Below are 18140 nucleotides of genomic sequence, written 5' to 3'. Positions count from 1 at the left end.
TTAACCTCATTTCATTTCTTTCTAGAGCACATTTTTCCTGAAATTCTGATTAAATTTAAAAAATTCTTTTTACAGCCAATCATTAACAATTTCTGTTTAATATTATATCTGTAACAGCATGATATCACTGAGTATATTTAGTAATGCATTATTCTCCAAAAGTTCAAAATACTCCTTGGACCTTCCAAATAAACAATCAAAAGCAAGAAAGTTCAAGATATAACATATCTAGGTATATATACATGAATATACCAACTCACCACCGTAAAATAAATAACAAATTCGTTTAAATATTCTGAAAAGAACTCAATTAAAATCACATCTTGGGTAAATTAAAATAACCCAGCCTAAATCAAGAATTTATTATAAGTCAATTTTTTTTTTATCTCTCTTAGTATCATATTGCACAACAATCTGGTGGAGGAATTTCCTTCCCTTGTAACAAAGGAATTTAAAAACAAAAGGAAAAAAATCTTTCATATCTGATGCAGCATTATTTTCAACCAATTAAAGTCTTTTCTATATTTCTTTGCTTCAATTTGTGAGAATGGATTTTTTCCCCCCCAGCTGTCATTGAACTACTTAAGTTTTTGAACAGGAACTTACAGCACATCCTTTGAATAGTTCCAAACTATGACATTTTTTGGGTGCATTTTCAATCAGCATGAATAAACAAATAAGGTAAAGTACATTTTTGACCATCCTTGTTTCTCAACAATCACACCAACAATTGGTCTAAAATTTCATTTAGTTTTGTTGTTGTTGTAGGTTTCGAGTACTTACGTGACTTTTATCACAAATGTGTACACAACAGTGAATACTGCCACTCTTTCAAACTGGTAAAGCAGTAAAAATCAAACTTCAAAGAGATCAGAGATAATTATCAATTATCTTTTTAAATAATTTCTGCACCTAGAGAGACACTCGTACCTTCACGTTCCCCCACCCCCAACGTATTACTGGCCATATCTGCAAAATAATCCACTAAATTGTAAGATGACAAAACTCAAATAAAGGCTAGATGCATCTGTTAGATCTACGTCAATTGAAACAGTCATTTTGTCAAGTTTCATTCAAGCTGTGGTATCCTACATAGGAATTAAATCTACCTAAATTATTTGTGTATCCATTCTAGAAGCACACTTGAAACAGGCAAGAGATACAAGCATTAAAATGTTAATTACCTCCCATGCTACAAACCTTCCTCCACTGCCCTTAATCCCATTGTTTACACCCCTCCAGGATTATCTCCTCTAAGTCCTTAATCCTCTCATCTCTCTTTACTTTCATCTTACCTATCCTTTGGTTGTTTCTAATTTTTCTCTTATTTTCATTTGTCATTTATCCAACTTATCTGTCTGTCCATCTGTGTCTCTTAATGTCTGTTAGTTTGTTTCGTTTCAGTTAGCCTCTGAAGAAGATCCTGCTACTGTACCACTGAAACGTCACCCCCTCTAACTTTTAAAGTTTTCAAAATGCAACAGGCAGAAGTAAAAAGTTGATAATTTTGCTGTATATTCAACAGGTAAATGGCAATTCTGCTTTAAATAACTCCTCAAACATTTAGTTACTACAAATGAATCATAAACTAATAATTGTTTTCAACAAAGGAATAATATTTAAATGAGTTAGTGTGCTGGTAACAATATCACTGCCATGGCTGCAAGGACCCTACACTTTCCTCCTATATATACAATCCTTTAACTACTTATTATTTCATTTCTACCATTGTGAATTCAGAAAGAGTGAATACACCAAGACAGGCTACGTCTGACAATTATGGCCACAATTTAAAACAAAAAGTAACTTCTAAAGATTAAAAAAAATCAAGGAGATATTTGAGGACAGCTTCATTTACAAACTTTAATCCCTCTTAGAATTCATTTCAGGAAAATTGCAAGCAAACTGTCCTGGTGTTTTTGCAGGGATAAGCCTGGGGTAAAAAAAAATCTCGGAACTTTGCAAAATTGCGGTATAGGCTCCAGTTTGCATATGCTTCAGTGTGTTAGGATAATAGTTTTTGTCCCCGAGGTAGAAAAGAAATCACGGATATTCCGCTAATTCGCGGAAAAAGCTCATGCCTGTTTTTGAAATGGACTAAATACTGTACTTTGCATTCTCCACTTGAATGCTTCTTCTTTGTACTTTCTTCTTATTCTTCAATACACAGTAACATACACCAACAAGCTTTCTATAATGAGAGGACTCACCCACCACCTTGAAGTCCTAAATATGATGCCCACATCCAATAGACTGTGAATGGTGGAAATCAGTTTTGTCCAAAGTTTTCCTACTTTGGGGTACGAGAAATTGTAGGTTACTACAGCACAATATGACAACAGGTAGAGCGTACAATTACAAATGTCAGACACAACAACCCTTGCAATGTTCAATTGATAATAGAGATAATTCAAATAAGGTGACAACAGCAAATAAATAATAAAATAGATCCACACAATCTAATAAATGGGACACTTTATAAAGGAATAAATATTAATAAGAAACTGAAGGAATGTGATGAAAAGAACAACAGTTCTAAGCTAACTAAGTGGAAATAATTTCACCTATCTGAAGGACTCTCATGAATGACATGAAGCAGTTCTATGAAATTTATTCTAAAGAAATCACTGCCCAGATAGCTCAGGCTGCAGTCCTAGTGCAAAACGTATGTTAGGATAGCTGATAAGAGATCACTCCACAGATAGCCAAGGCTAATCCTCTTAGAGCAAAACGTGAGTTCAAATGAAACATGTGTAACAGACAGTAGTCTGACTTCTGTTGTAAGAATACACTTGAATGGTGCATGTTGTATGAGATATCCACTGTTATTTGCAATAGTGTTGAAATAAATAAAAACATGAAGTATTTTTCAAACTTAACTACTATAACACAATCATAAGATTTGGGGCACCTCACAAAGAAACAGTGCAAATGAATACTTCATTTAAATATTTTGTACGGTATAGGCTACATTTTTGCCTACTGATTATTGTGTTAGAATATGCATCCTATTAACCAATCATGTGTAGTACTTTAACACTCACTGTACATTACAAACTACTTTTAAAAGGACATGGAATACTAGATCGCCCAAATATACCTCAAATTAGGGAACTATACATATGCATGACATAGATATAAAGAAACCTATTGAAGCATCATTGCAGTTCATACACAGTGAAGAGAACAAACTTATTAGCAAGTAAAGGAAATTAAAAAAAAAACATTTTTTTTTTGTTGAGCTGGTAGCAAACAATGTTTTACTTTGCATTGTGCAGGTTTCTGTCTGGTCGTTACAATCCTACATGATTCTCTCTCTCTCTCTTTCTTTGTTCCTTTCTTTCATCTTCCATTCTCAAACTCGCTGTATCTCAAAGAGTTTGACATCTGTGTCATACCAAATTGGGGGTTCCAAATTGCTGTGAAAGTAGACGGAAAGAGAATGAGTAGTATTAAATTATTAATTATTATTTTATGGGAGAAAGAATGCTGGATGAAGCATTCGTGGAATTAAATGAATCAGATACATCTTGCATCCCTCTATGGAATCACTAGTATAGGCCCTTCTCTCTCTATTAAAGAGGAAACCTCTTTTCGGAACTTACCCGAAATACCCAGAGTCAGGTGTTTCTTTTGTCACACTCACAGACAAAAGGCCAGTTTTATGCACTTCCCAAGGAATGACCATATCTTCAAGATGGAGAATAAGTGCCCCAAATGGGCAAATTCTACCCCGGTGGTAAGAATAATCTACCTCCCAAGTAGATATTACCTACTTTGCCATGATTATAGCTAAATACTTTTGGCTCCTGTTCAAAACAGCTATTTTTCCTATGGTGTTAAACTAACAACACATATGATCAAAAAATCACTATCACCGAAAAACAAATAAATAAATAAAATTACAACCTGCTACTATCTTAATTTATGCATACCAGAAAGAAAAGAGCTGGTTCATCAAGAGAAAAATACCTTTATGTTGATAACAAACTCTTCAGATGTGGCTGAGATGGGAAGAATAGCTGGTTGGGTGGGTAAGAGGGGGAAAGGTAAAGTCACACAAATGGTGGAAAAAGAAAAATCTCTTATTTCTGTTTCTTCTTCCTCTTCGAAGTCATATGAATACAAAAGTGTCGCAGAATCAGGCTTAAAACATAGAAAATATCTGAGAATGTTGACACAAACATGCCACAGAGAGACGCAAACACTACAGTGAAAGATATCAAAAAAGGTGTAGGTACCATACACGATTGCACGAAACATTGACAACATTAACTATCCTTGATACGCTGCACTTCGAAGAGTTTAACAGCCGTGTCGTACCAAATCGGTGGTTCGACATTCCTGGAGGAAGATAAAGCAAAAGGCCATGGTTGAAAGTTCAAAAATACATTAAAACATCAAAACAGAAAAAACATATAAAAAAAAGTGTCCTGTGTGGAGAGTCCCCAACATGCTCGATTGGCCAGATGTTAGTAGGCTGCAGTAGCTAAATGAAAGTGGAATGAGGTAAGCAAAAGGAAAACACCTTGATGAGTAAAACTGTCATGCTTTCAAAAGATTAATGAAGATGGTGAAATGTGTGAGCTGTAAATGAAGAAGGGTGGATAAAGAAATATAGAATTAGTGCTTTGCCCACAATAAAACCCATGATGAAAAATCCACTCTGTTGTTTGTGCACCTTGGACATCCAAAGGATTTTGGGACCCAAGGAGGGTCTGGAACTTTTGCAAGAAATGTGTAATTTCTAGTTGATGTTATGATTTGGCTTACATCTTCAGCTGAGAGACAACGGGAACAGCTACGTGATGCACTTTAATTAAATTCAATACATCTATGGGGGAAGGGGGTGGATATTGTTGCTTTGGCGTAAAAGCCACAGAGACAAATGAAAACATAAACGACAAGGAAAGAAACAATAAACAAATAAATACATAACAAATAAAACAAAACAGACAAGCAAAGTAACAAAAACAGTTAACTGAGGATGGTAAAATTATGAAATAGAGAAGGGTTAATGTGCAGATTATTGCAGTGGTTATTGTTGCATGGAAGTTTGTGGTTAAGATACTAGATTCGTGACAGCATTGTGTAATTCTCATGACCTAGGTTGATGTTTTTCTGCTATAAATGAGAAATAGAACCCATCTGCCTGAGTATTCAATCCTGCATAGATTTTAAAACTGTTTTTTTTTTTTACAACACTTAGCAAGACTGATGGATTGATATTACTACTCCATCAACCTTATAGATGACTTCATATGTGTGTGGGTGAGTTTGTGTGAGGGTGTGCAAGCTACTGATACGAAAGCAGAGCATTGGGAAGGAACATTGGCAGGATTGATAAATTAGTGAATGTTTAACAGTAGTCTTCTGTGAATGAAGCTATGGATGTAACTACTTTGGCTGTTAGTATTAATCTGTTAGCTGCGTTAGTTATAAATCGTATCAAGCAGTCGTATAAGCCATGAAGCTATGGATGTAACTGCTTTGGCTGTTATTATTAATCTGTTAGCCGTGTTAGTTATAAATCGTATCAAGCAGTCGTATAATCGTGAAGCTATGGATGTAACTGCTTTGGCTCTTATTATTAATCTGTTAACAGCGTTAGTTATAAATCAAATCAAGCAGTGGCATAAGCCATTAAGCTATGGATGTAACTACTTTGGCTGTTAGTATTAATCTGTTAGCTGCGTTAGTTATAAATCGAATCAAGCAGTGGCATAAGCCAGACTTTTTGTAACTCTCCACAGTCCAGAGTTGTGCCGAGTCACTTTAGTCGAGTCATCACCAGTCATTTTCCGAACGCAATGAGTTGATTTAATGAGTGGAGTCACTGTATTATCTCTACGAGATATGATCCATAATACACTTGTTCGTGTGATTTTAAAATTTTCACTGGTGTAATGACTCACTACTAGACTGCAACGCTCTAACGGTGTATGTTTATAATAATAATGATAATAATAATAAGTCTAACTTTTTGAACGGACTAATTAAAGTTTCATCTCTCAATTATAAAATAATCTAAATTGTCAGTTTGAACAGATTTGGTCTCAAAAATGACTCACAAAACTTAAATTTATAATTACCATAATATTTAACTCGTTTGATGATTTTCTTTTAATTTTTTTGCCCCTACTTTGCAATGGGCATTCTAACATTTTTTTCATTCATTTTTCCTATCTGCGCACTACCTGCTCGATATTAATATCGATACTGAATGGTCACCAGGTGTATTAAAGTGTTTGTGTCTCACAAAGATTCATTTCATTTCAGATGTCCTCTTAAACCATATGAAGCCATATCAATTCAACCATGTCCCCCCACAGAATAAATACACATGCAATTCTACTGTGTACATGCAAGAACACACCCACATCATGCACATATTATAATACACATTACACATGCATTATAGAGCTGTTTAAGATTAACAAACACCAGTATGTAATTTAAAAAAGTAGTAACTGCTTAAAGCAGCTCTTTCGTTTGATTTCCATATATATATATTTGTTGTCAATGTTGCTTGGTATGGTACTACCATCTCATAAGACATTGGTTCATTTAGCTTAACAAGTCCAGTTGCATTTCTAGTGGTGTCATAATTAGGACATTTTGAAATTTTACAAGGATACTTTTTCCATGTGATTAATACATGGACGACAAGGTGCCTTTGAAAGGGAATTTAATGAACCAAATGGATCTTTTGAATTAACTTGCAAATTATTCTGGATTTAGCGACAACATCTAGGACGGTGGACTTAGTTCGATCAGTGTTATTTTGACTAAAATAGAAGCCTAGAAATTCAAGCTATTTACTCAAATAATTGCCAGTGGATTTCCCCTGTTGCCAGAAGAAATAACAAGAGACTGGCAGTTTTCTACCATTATTGAAATATGTTACTTTTGTATTAATCCAAGGAAAATGCCAGTGGGAATTTAAAAAGTACAGCCTAATGAATATTCAGAAGGTTGTGAACATTTCAATATAAATTTGCATATATGATAGGAGGAAGATTAATCACCTATTGGTTTCATTTTGATTTAAATCCTTGCAACTTCAAACCAGTATGGATGCCATGACACTTAATAATTTCTTCAAATGCTCTAGAAAAAGAGATACCTTAACAAAGAGGAATTTGGTCTGAAGGGATACTGAATCGAGGAGACATTGGATCAAGGAGACATTGGATAGACGAGATATTAGATCAGATTAAGTTTGCATCTTTGACAATAGTTTACCAATTTAAAGTTAAACTTACCGCAAGTAGATGACTCCCCACATGTACGTGCGGAACCACAGAGTGGTCCCACTGTTTGCCTGGTACTTCCTTATAAGGATAGGGTGGGGTACAGGTAAAAGACCCACCAGGGTACCATGCTGGAGGAATTTCAAGATCTCACTTTCATCTGTTAGACCCCTAAAATGGGTGAGAGTAAAGATGTAAAAAAAACAGGAAATGTTTAATAAACACCAGTACAGTAACTTACTTTTTCTTTTCTCTTGTAAGTTAAATTGTAAAGTTAGTATGCAGTGGTTTCAAGGATGAGTGATATTAATGTGGATGTCATGTGCAACAATTCAAAGGGATATAAAAAAGAGAGAAAATAGTTATTGTTTGGCAAAATTTGAATTGTTTCATTGGTTAAAACTACAATAAAGGCTATTTGCAGAATGCAAGTGTACAACTTATCCACTGAAGGATACATACTCCTGCATCAATACATTATGGCCTACAGTCTAACAAGCTGTAACAAAAACGAAGAACAAATTGAAAGGTTGGGAAAGGAAATTAATGACTAATTTGAACTTTCTCATGACTGAAATATTTCTGTTTTTTAATTTTCTGGTCAGTTGTCTATCTTAATCAACCGAATTAATTCTAGTGCATGTTCAAGATTAAAACACAACCTTTGTCCAAAACTACCACCCATTCAACACCTACAACATTCAATATCAGTTTAAATAAATAACTGCCCATTCCCCCTTCTATGGGAAAGGTTGAATGTTGAATCCATTCAACTGAAATAAGTAAACAACAACAAAAAACAGAAAAGTATCACCATTTTTCACTTACTTGTCAATGCAGATCTTCTCGACTTGTGGCACGAGGACTTGTAATAACCGCATAATAGTCTGTAGAGGAAGTTTCTGTTTCCATAATTGCACCTAGAAAAAAAACAAAAAACAGACATAATTAAAGGTGAAAAGGGGTTTACTTCACTTTGGTGATGCAGATAGATAATTGCTTACACCCTTACAATATCATTAAAAAAGAAATTTCATTTTGAAATCACTAGCTTTATTATTCTATTTGTTGAATTCAGTTAAGTTATAAATAAATAATATATAAAGATGTCAATTGATAAATCCGGCTCACGCATATAATGTTTATGCACTAAAGAGTTTATGGGGGCAGTATTACACACTTGCTACATACTTCATACTCACTGAAATATGAATATGATTAAGCTTCTGAAATGTTAAACTTCTGGAAGAGGTCGATTGATGGGATAGTGGAAATATATCTATCTATCTATATATGCATATAGGCTATATATATATATGTAAGTATAGTCTATATAGTTTATATATATTATATATATATATATATGTATAGAATTACTTGATATGCATACATGGCCACAACCTAAATGCAAAACTTTTAGTCTTCCATAGTTAGTTTTTGGAATATCAATTTGCATAAAGTGTTTGCACTTTCATGGCAATCTTAGCTTTGAAAAATTTTCATAGCCAGAGTCTTCATTGACTTTGGTATTGCAATCAAGTGATGCTTCATTTGACTCATCTTAAGTCTATTTCATGTACACTGATATCTTGGCTTTTGATATGTTGATTTTGTCAAAGGTGTCATACCACAGCACTAGTACCTCTTCTTATTCACAACTCTCACATGACATTTGCAATTTTTTTTTCTTAGAATTCCAAGTTGCTTTTTGTTTCCACACTTAAAATATGGTTTCTCTCAATTGGTTCTCAAGTTGTCGCCATGTTATTAGAGAGATGTAAATTTACCCAGTCTGGAGTTGCTCGCCATTCAGTGGACACTGTCGTGGTAGTGCCAGAGCTTGAGACGGAGGCAGTCCTCTGCATGCTCTGAATCTGCCTCTCCTCCAAAGAGGAGGATTCCTCCGGTGGAGAGCTTGGAGCAGCTTCCGCCTTGGCAACAGCAACAGCAGCAGACTGCTGTGATTCTGCTGCTGAACTCTCAGTATCACTGGCTCCTGGTGGAGGAGGCTGATGAGCCTGTGTGAACAAATCAATTTGAAAAGTGTTTGTGAATTCAGCTTGGAAGAAGGCATGGTGTTATGTTGCTATGGGAGGATGTACAGAACAAAGATGACCAATCAAAGTTGGGAAAGGGACATCACTGTGCATTAGTCGTACGGGTAACTAATGACTGCGATTAATGTACACACATGGTCAATTGAAGTATGAAGAAAGCAGGTTGCTATGTTGCTATGGAAGGATGTACAGAACAAAGATAACCAATCAATGCTGAGCTGTTTCAGTATTGTTCATGAATAGCTATACAGGTTGTTCTGCAGTTTGTATGAAGTTAAAGGAACAATTACTGAATTATTAGTATTTATATAACAATTGATTTAAAACTAATCATACAGGCCTGCACTGCACTAAGGAGCTTTCTCTTCATCAATATAGCCTTAAAGCAGAATTCCAGACATTTTAGCATATTTTAATGGTGAATATCTTCAAAGCTATCAATATCTATCAAAAAGCAACAAGAGAAAACCTTTCACTTTTGTTGCATGACACATCAATCCTATACTACTGTCTTAAGTCACAAAATAACTCTTGCGGCTAATTACCAGATCAGTGAACAACATAGAGAGAAAAATATTCATATTATTTATACAGAATGGGACACCTAGGGGAACAGAGTGAACCTGGTAATTTACCCCGGCCTGGTCACTGTTCTCCTCCTTGGTTGGTGAGTCTTTGGGCTCTTCCCCTCCCTCAGCACCCTCCACACCCTCTACACCTTCTCCAGGCATCACCTTTGATGTTTCTGTCATTGATGCAACACCTGATAGTGAAAAAGGAAATACAAAATTGTTTTTCATTGCAATTCTTCAATTTTTCTTATTCAAATGTTTACATAACAATGTAGAAAAAGTAAGAATCTTTTGGAAATAAAAGCAGAAAGGCCAAATAGCTCATCTTCAAATACATCAAAACCAACACATATATACTGTTTCAATCACATCTCATCCCCAAATATAAGATTCCCAGTTTCCTTAATATACAAAATCAACAAATATTTTCATCTCATTCCTACCAACCTCATTTAATTTGTAGAAAAAATCCCAGTTTGAAAACCTATTATAAAATATGAACAATGATGATGCAAGGACACTAATTTTAAAGCAATTGAATTGTTTTTTAATATTGTGATGAATATATATAAACTCAACTTCAATTTCCAACACAATACAAATATCTGCAGTAGCAAGCCAATAGTTTTGTTTACACAAGCACTTAAATAAATTGGAAATTCAAATGAAAGTACTCCGTCGAAGGGTTTAAAACAACAATATTAGCTCTATATTTCTTTAGCATTTGATATACTGTATTAAGGGCTCCCTGTTATGCATTGACAAGTTAATGTTTTACAAGTGGCATAAAATTGCTAACAACCAACAAGTATATTTATTTGGGTATACAATTAATCCCAGTGTGAATGAATAACATGGTGTAAACTCAATCAGGTATTATTAATTGTCCTGCCTGAATTTACAGGAATATTTAAAATCTGACGACAAATGTTTTTGGTTACAACAACTAATAAACAAAACCTGCTATGCATGTTTGGAGTCATATAGCAATTTGGCCAATTTTTGATGCCATACCGATAAATTATTCCTGTTTATTACAAACTAAAGATTGGATGGCTCAGTTGGTAGTGGGCAGAGCTAAAAACCTAAATTTACTGGTTGGTTTCCCATTCAAGCCTAAATTTTCTTTCCTCTAATCCAAAACATTAATATAACAAAATCTATTATATAAGTAGCAAAAATATGTAACTGATTGAAATAGCATGTATATATATATAGATAGGTATTATTAGCATATCAGCAACTCCCAGAAGAAAAACAAATTTAATAAAGTTACTTCAATGGATGTTAAACTTGCATTTGAGTTTAGTAGGCATGTGTTAGATGTTTGTCAGTATGATGAACATAAGCTATATTTGAGCTTGATTTTGCCGATGGATGCGGTCTGCGTAATTCATGCGACTGTTAATCAACCGCTTCACAGCCGGTTATGGCCCTGTTTACATTAGACCGTGAGCACAGTGTTGAACCTTTGCACCCGGTGTTAAATTTGTAAAGTAAAACGCGGATCAGACCCTGCAATTTGAGCCCTGCGATAGACTAGTATCGTTGGTGGGATCAGACCATACCCTGTGTTACATTTGAAACGGAAAGTCCGCTCAGTATTAATACCGTATCAGTTGAGACCTTTATCATCCGTTGTTGTTTGTTATGTGCATAATTTGACGCTATAGTAACAGGCATCAGCAGCAATGCTGCACATCACATGGCTTAATATGGTTTTGTGCCTTTTCTTCTAGTTAAGAGACTCAATTTCCTGTTCAGCAAATGAGAGCACAGGATTTGAACCGTAACATAAACGCTGACTAAAACTATTCTTGGGTTTACGTTCAAGGATTTTCTATCAGATATTGTTGATATTGCTTAAACGTGGTTTGACCAATGAAGGTGAAGGACGAGATGGTTACTGTTCTGCAAGGAAAGTTTGGATGAAATTTCCCTTTAAATTTCTGAAATGAGGAATGCAGAATTAACTCTTTTGTAGTGTTCAAATTTTAAGCAGACTGTCAACATGTTTCATACATGTGACTCCTAAACATTAAAAATAAAATTTTAAAACTTCATTTCAAAATTTTAAAGCTGCTAGTTGCTACTGCAAAGATCCTTTTAAAAAGCCACATATTGCAGCTACAGTTATATATTGATTTTATATTTGATTATTATTAATTATGTATAATTATCTGACCATTAATTCCCTGTCTCGTCTGTACTGGTTATTCGTGAAAGATACAAATTCACCCAACCCTACCTAATGAAAAAAAAAGCATTTCAAACCCAACCATCAAATACTTTTCCCTAGGTGTGTGCGATTGGCTAAGCAGACTTAATGGTTTGCCTGCCAAAAAAATTGTGGACTGCTGCACTTAAGCACAAAGATCTCATACTCAATGAATTTAGCGCAGAAGCACTCCACTCAGTGTGTTGCTAAACTTGATACACTACATTCCATTTACAATATCTTTTATTGCAAATTGTAGGGTAACATTCAACCACTTTCCAACAATCGACTGATTTATAAACGATGGTAAGCCCTGGCAAACTGTCTGAAGGTTACAGTATGTATTGTCAATGAATCTTTATTATTAAACTGATGACACCATAAGTAAATGAGAATGAAACCCAGTGCAGTGGGAGAAGTGTTAGTAGCAGCAGTGGGATATAGTTGTTAGTTGACTTATCTGTGCTAATAAACCTCAGAGTGAAACCATTCTTAAATGAGTGATTATTACCCATATTTGAGATAATTGCAGTATTAGGAGACAAATTAGTATGTGATAATTGACTCCAAGAGAAAACCATTATATATCACTTGATTTAGTTGGGATGATCCGGCCAAAGTGATCTCATCATATTATGCAATATATGGATTAGTTGACTTATCATAATCATCACCAGGGATCAATTAACAGTCATGCTTAGCTAGTGGGATTTAGGTGGAACAATGGCACCCACGTAATCCATAATATTATGTAAATGTGGAGTAGTCAGCTGTTCATCCCAAGGGATTAATTAACATAATCAGGATTTAGGTGGGATAACAACATCGAAGTGATCATTATGTAAATGTGAATTTAGAGCAGCCATTTTTATAATACCAATATCCAATTTGCAGAATTAAGATTAGTTGGGATAATTACCCCCCAAGTGATGCAGCATAAACATGTATGGGTGCAGTATGATTACATCCCAAAGTGAAACCATTCTTATAGCCCGCCTTAGATGTGTCGGTGAGATCCCAGGAAAAACATTAGCTTGAAACTTCAGTAGCGATTACATCCCAAAGTGAAAACCATTCTTATAGCCCGCCTTAGATGTGACAGTGAGATCCCAGGATAAACATTAGCTTGAAACTTCAGTAGCGATTACATCCCAAAGTGAAAACCATTCTTATAGCCCGCCTTAGATGTGACAGTGAGATCCCAGGATAAACATTAGCTTGAAACTTCAGTAGCGATTACATCCCAAAGTGAAACCATTCTTAAAGCCCGCCTTAGATGTGACAGTGAGATCCCAGGATAAACATTAGCTTGAAACTTCAGTAGCGATTACATCCCAAAGTGAAAACCATTCTTATAGCCCGCCTTAGATGTGACAGTGAGATCCCAGGATAAACATTAGCTTGAAACTTCAGTAGCGATTACATCCCAAAGTGAAAACCATTCTTATAGCCCGCCTTAGATGTGACAGTGAGATCCCAGGATAAACATTAGCTTGAAACTTCAGTACCGATTACATCCCAAAGTGAAAACCATTCTTATAGCCCGCCTTAGATGTGACAGTGAGATCCCAGGATAAACATTAGCATGAAACTTCAGTAGCGATTACATCCCAAAGTGAAAACCATTCTTATAGCCCGCCTTAGATGTGACAGTGAGAACCCAGGATAAACATTAGCTTGAAACTTCAGTAGCGATTACATCCCAAAGTGAAACCATTCTTATAGCCCGGCTTAGATGTGACAGTGAGATCCCAGGATAAATATTAGCGTGAAACTTCAGTAGCGATTACATCCCAAAGTGAAACCATTCTTATAGCCCGGCTTAGATGTGACAGTGAGAACCCAGGATAAACATTAGCTTGAAACTTCAGTAGTGATTACAGCCCAATGTGAAACCATTCTTATAGCCCGCCTTAGATTTGAAGTGAGATTCCAGGATAAACATTAGCGTGAAACTTCAGTAGCGATTACAGCCCAAAGTGAAACCATTCTTATAGCCCGGCTTAGATGTGACAGTGAGATCCCAGGATAAACAATAGCTTGAAACTTCAGTAGCGATTACAGCCCAAAGTGAAGCCCTTTCTACCCATAGGTTTATTTGTGCCAGATGCTAGGATTAACAATAGCACCAAATATCAACAGTGATTGCAGTCCAAAGTGAACACAATCTACTGCCCAGTTTAGTTGTGACAATCGGACTACAAGATTAACAATAACATGAAAAATGTCAGTATATGGTAAAACACCGTGTCAGTTACAGGTTTAGTAGTTGGTTCAAAACTTAAATCATTTACATGATCAGGTTTTGCAGATATAATGAGTGAATTAGAATACAACTATTATGATGTCACCATCCCGGTTATATTTGGTCCTAATCGATCCAAACCTTTACCGTCATCCTACCATGTTAAGTATAGTTATAATTATGCCTCAAGTCCCACCGATTACAGAATCTCCTTACCAAACTTGAACGGATCAGTGTCAGACAAATGTGACGAGTCCGTAGCATCACTGTCTGAATAGCCTTATGAAAAAATAACAAAAGTCACCGAAAATCATCAATCCAGATCTGAAGCTTTTCTCCAAAACCAGATTTTTACAATTGCAGAAAAAAAAAGCTGGTGCCTTAATAACTTGTTTCTGAAGCTTTGTTTTAAAAAATTAGAATTATAAAGTTAAACGAAAAACAGAGAACTGCCCAGCCAACGTCACTGGTTCGAAACCCGCTCCAGCCATACAATTTTCTTTTGCTCTGTCCCTTTAAATCTAGAATTGTGATTGGCCTGTGTGGACATACTTTTTTAAGCTTTTGCAACAGATATGTTGTTAACATACAAACACTGTGTAGGGCATGAAATCATGATTCCTTTGTTTGAAGCCTCCTGATTTCCAACTGGTATTAATGTGTATTAAATGCCTGTATGATCTTTATTATTAAGGGGATTCGTATAAAAGCTTAAAAGGTGACACTGCTGTTTCAAAAAAAATGTCAAGGTTTGCCATAGCTGAGCTCAGGATAATTTTCAGGTGCATATTAACAAGACACTTTGAGATTTACAATATGGCAGCTTTTCAGTGACCAGTGCTGTTGATTATTATTTAAAGTTGCTGTTAATGTCTGAACAAAACAGAGAAAGAACAATGAAAACCCTTTGACATAAAGGAAGGAAAGGTTACCAGGCTTGATTGAATCTAGAAGAAGTGCTGAAAGTAAAGAATAGAGTACAGAAAAAAAATGATGTTTTTACATATAGTAACAAACACACACATATATACACTATAAATGGATAATGGCGTGAGGTTTAATTCCAGTTAAAATTTAAAACATTGTTCCCCTTTCTCTCTCGTAAACTAATTAAAATAGATGATATTGTTTTCTCCTATGAAGATAACGTTGAGGTAGAATAATCAAATGATGGAATACTCTGAAACCAAAATGCTTTTGAAAGCTATAATCATTTTTGTATCAGTTTTATGCAAGTTTGCTTTCCATACAACTCCACAGTATTTACTGTATGAAAGTTTCACTGACTTTCTAATGTTTGCATTGGTAGCAGTTCTGCTACATGGCATTAACTAGACCAGTAACTTCTTTGCGAATTGGGCATAATCATCTCTGAAGACTCCCAAAATATATTTTATTTAGACTAATAAACCACCTGACAGCTTCTTATGAATATTCAAATGCAGATGAAAGAAAAACTATCAATCAATTTCAATTTTTCCAGAAATTCATTCTCTGTTATCAAAACTTAAATTAAAGTGTACAATCATAAAGAAGTGAAGCTAGCTTTTCTATTTAATAGTGGTCAACAGGTTTTGGGAGATGGGAATATAACTTTTCTAGCTGTGTGAGCTGGTCGCTGCTGTTTTGCATTGGACGTTATTGTTCCGCTGGACGGTGCAAATTAAAGCACACTTTTCCTTCAGGTTTGGTTTTCCTGGACATAGGATACATCTATATTCTAGTACTAGTTTACCTTTGGGGTGGGGGGGGGAGAATGGGGAAATGATCAGGGAGGGGGTTTAGGGAGTTGGTCAGGGGAGATATGAGAGAAAGTTAGATGGGGGAGAGTTCCCCAAATAAGATAACAAGACTAACCTGGTGTAGCTGCCAGTGAAGCTTTAAAGGTTCCTGGCTCTGCGTCCACAGGGGGTAAGGCTCCTTCCATCATGGGCTGTTCTGTCTGTTCCCCCGTAGGTGTTGGGGCCGATTTCTTTCCCCGGCGGGTCAATGCTTGAGAAATTGAGCTCTGGTCCGTTGGCAGATTCGCTAGCTGATGAAAAACATTCCTCTTTCGAATGATGGTGTAAACCAAATTGGAATTTCCTGGATTGTGGAAAAAAGGGAAATTTAGGTGTCAATCAAAGAAAGCAGATAAATTGATTTCAAGTACTAATACACAAACCCTCAAAACAGTGAGTCTTTGGTTTTACCTTTATCTTTTAATTAATAAACTATGAGCAATGCACCAGAATGTTTGTATTCTTCTATTTGCATTTTGCTTAAAACAAATCTACTAATTCTTGTTTTCAAGATGTCCACTCCTCGTTAATTATTGTTTTCCTTCAATATGTCTATTTCTTGTTAAATTTTGTTTTACAGATGTCCACTCCTCTTTAATTCATGTTTTCCCTTCAATTATAATATACTAATTCTTGTTTTCAAGATATCTATTCCTTGTTAATTCTTGTTTTCAAGATGTCTATTCCTTGTTAAATCTTGTTTTAAAGATGACAACTCCTCATAAATTCTTGTTTTCCTTCAAGATGTCTATTCCTTGTTAATTCTTGCTTTCCCTTCAATTATAATATTTTTATAAACAAAATAAAATGAAAATGTAATATAATACAAAGTACATGCAGCAAAATACTTGCATAAGACTTTCTCATAACTACTCAACACCATTTCCTTCTCTATTGTAAAGATATATCACGTTGGATAACAACATAAACAGATAAGATAAAATATATGGAACTTCAAATTTGAAAGTTAGTCGGTAAGCATTCACATAGATTAACATAACAGAGATGCATCATTGTTGCCTTTGGACAATTCTGAACTTACCATCAAACTGGTACTGAATAATGTTGTTGAACACTTCCAGGATAAAGAACACCAAATGGTGGTTAGAGGGGTTAGAGAATAGGAACCATGGGGTGGAGAAAGCCTCTAATAAATGGAGCAACTTATTTGCTGAAACCATGGACAGGCTCTTCAGGTAAGGAGAAACTGTGAAAAGACATGGAAAAAAATATTAAAAGTTACAGATTTTTTCCCCCTGTAATTGATAAAATATGGTGCCACCAGATTGTAACTGACTCAACAATAAAATAAACAGAAAATGTTACCATCCAGAAGAAAGGGTCAAATTAACCTCAATTCATTCACTTACCATTTACAATAATAGTCAGCAAACAGTCATACAGGGGCTGCAGTCTCTGATGACCAGAGGTAATAATCTTATGGAAAACCTGAAAAGTAAATAATTAGAACTACTTGAGATTTCTGCTTAAAACTGTAACTTTAAGGACCTATTGCCATCAAAAAGTACAGTACCTTAGATTAACACATTCCTCACTTTAGAATACTGATGCTAATGGTTCATCTGTTACATATTTATTTGAGCTGTTCATAACAAACTACTGTATTCATTGAATCGTAAAGTAATCATCAAGCAATTCCCTCAACTCCCTGCCCCCCCCCCCACCGGATAAATTTGTTTTAACTAAGTTTCGTCTTGCCCGAAATAGAAAATTTCCTTTTACTGATGAAACTTGTTTGTTTCAACCAAAGGCACAATCACTTACTATAACCAAAAAGTCAGCATGGGTCCCAGTAAAGACTGGTATATCCATGGGGACACGGACACTGTAAGGTTTATTCAGACGGACTCCAAAGTTCCTTTCGCCGCTCAGCAACAGAAGGATGAAGACACCGATGTGCATGAGACCAACACGTGCTGTAACGAGAATAGAAAACGATAACTGATAACTGACCAATTGATTGATCGGTCAAGTCGGGGCAGAACAGTTAAAT

General features: G+C 35.4%; 1 protein-coding gene across 6 annotated transcripts in view; it reads right to left on the bottom strand.

Annotated features, from left to right (window-relative positions):
* Positions 1 to 562: 562 nt before the first annotated feature.
* The window catches only part of LOC139960296 (protein HID1-like), a 33970-nt gene continuing 16392 nt past the window's right edge, over positions 563 to 18140 (bottom strand). For 2 of the 6 annotated variants that reach the window (XM_071958562.1, XM_071958564.1), the window contains 12 exons: positions 17912 to 18063; positions 17497 to 17575; positions 17169 to 17333; positions 16203 to 16430; positions 15278 to 15304; positions 14562 to 14624; positions 9946 to 10073; positions 9041 to 9271; positions 8082 to 8173; positions 7266 to 7424; positions 4242 to 4344; positions 563 to 3419 (listed from right to left, as the gene is read on the bottom strand). In XM_071958562.1, coding sequence (XP_071814663.1) covers positions 4272 to 4344; positions 7266 to 7424; positions 8082 to 8173; positions 9041 to 9271; positions 9946 to 10073; positions 14562 to 14624; positions 15278 to 15304; positions 16203 to 16430; positions 17169 to 17333; positions 17497 to 17575; positions 17912 to 18063 — 1397 coding nt within the window. In that variant the 3' untranslated portion in view covers positions 563 to 3419; positions 4242 to 4271. The remainder of the gene's footprint in view (positions 3420 to 4241; positions 4345 to 7265; positions 7425 to 8081; positions 8174 to 9040; positions 9272 to 9945; positions 10074 to 14561; positions 14625 to 15277; positions 15305 to 16202; positions 16431 to 17168; positions 17334 to 17496; positions 17576 to 17911; positions 18064 to 18140) is intronic. The other 4 variants (XM_071958563.1, XM_071958568.1, XM_071958566.1 and 1 more) reach the window with 3 other exon arrangements.

Source organism: Apostichopus japonicus, chromosome 19 (assembly GCF_037975245.1).
Source record: "Apostichopus japonicus isolate 1M-3 chromosome 19, ASM3797524v1, whole genome shotgun sequence".
Lineage (NCBI taxonomy): Eukaryota > Metazoa > Echinodermata > Holothuroidea > Aspidochirotida > Stichopodidae > Apostichopus > Apostichopus japonicus.
The sequence above is the reverse complement of the archived record's forward strand: the minus strand, read 5'-3'. Positions and strand labels throughout refer to the sequence as shown.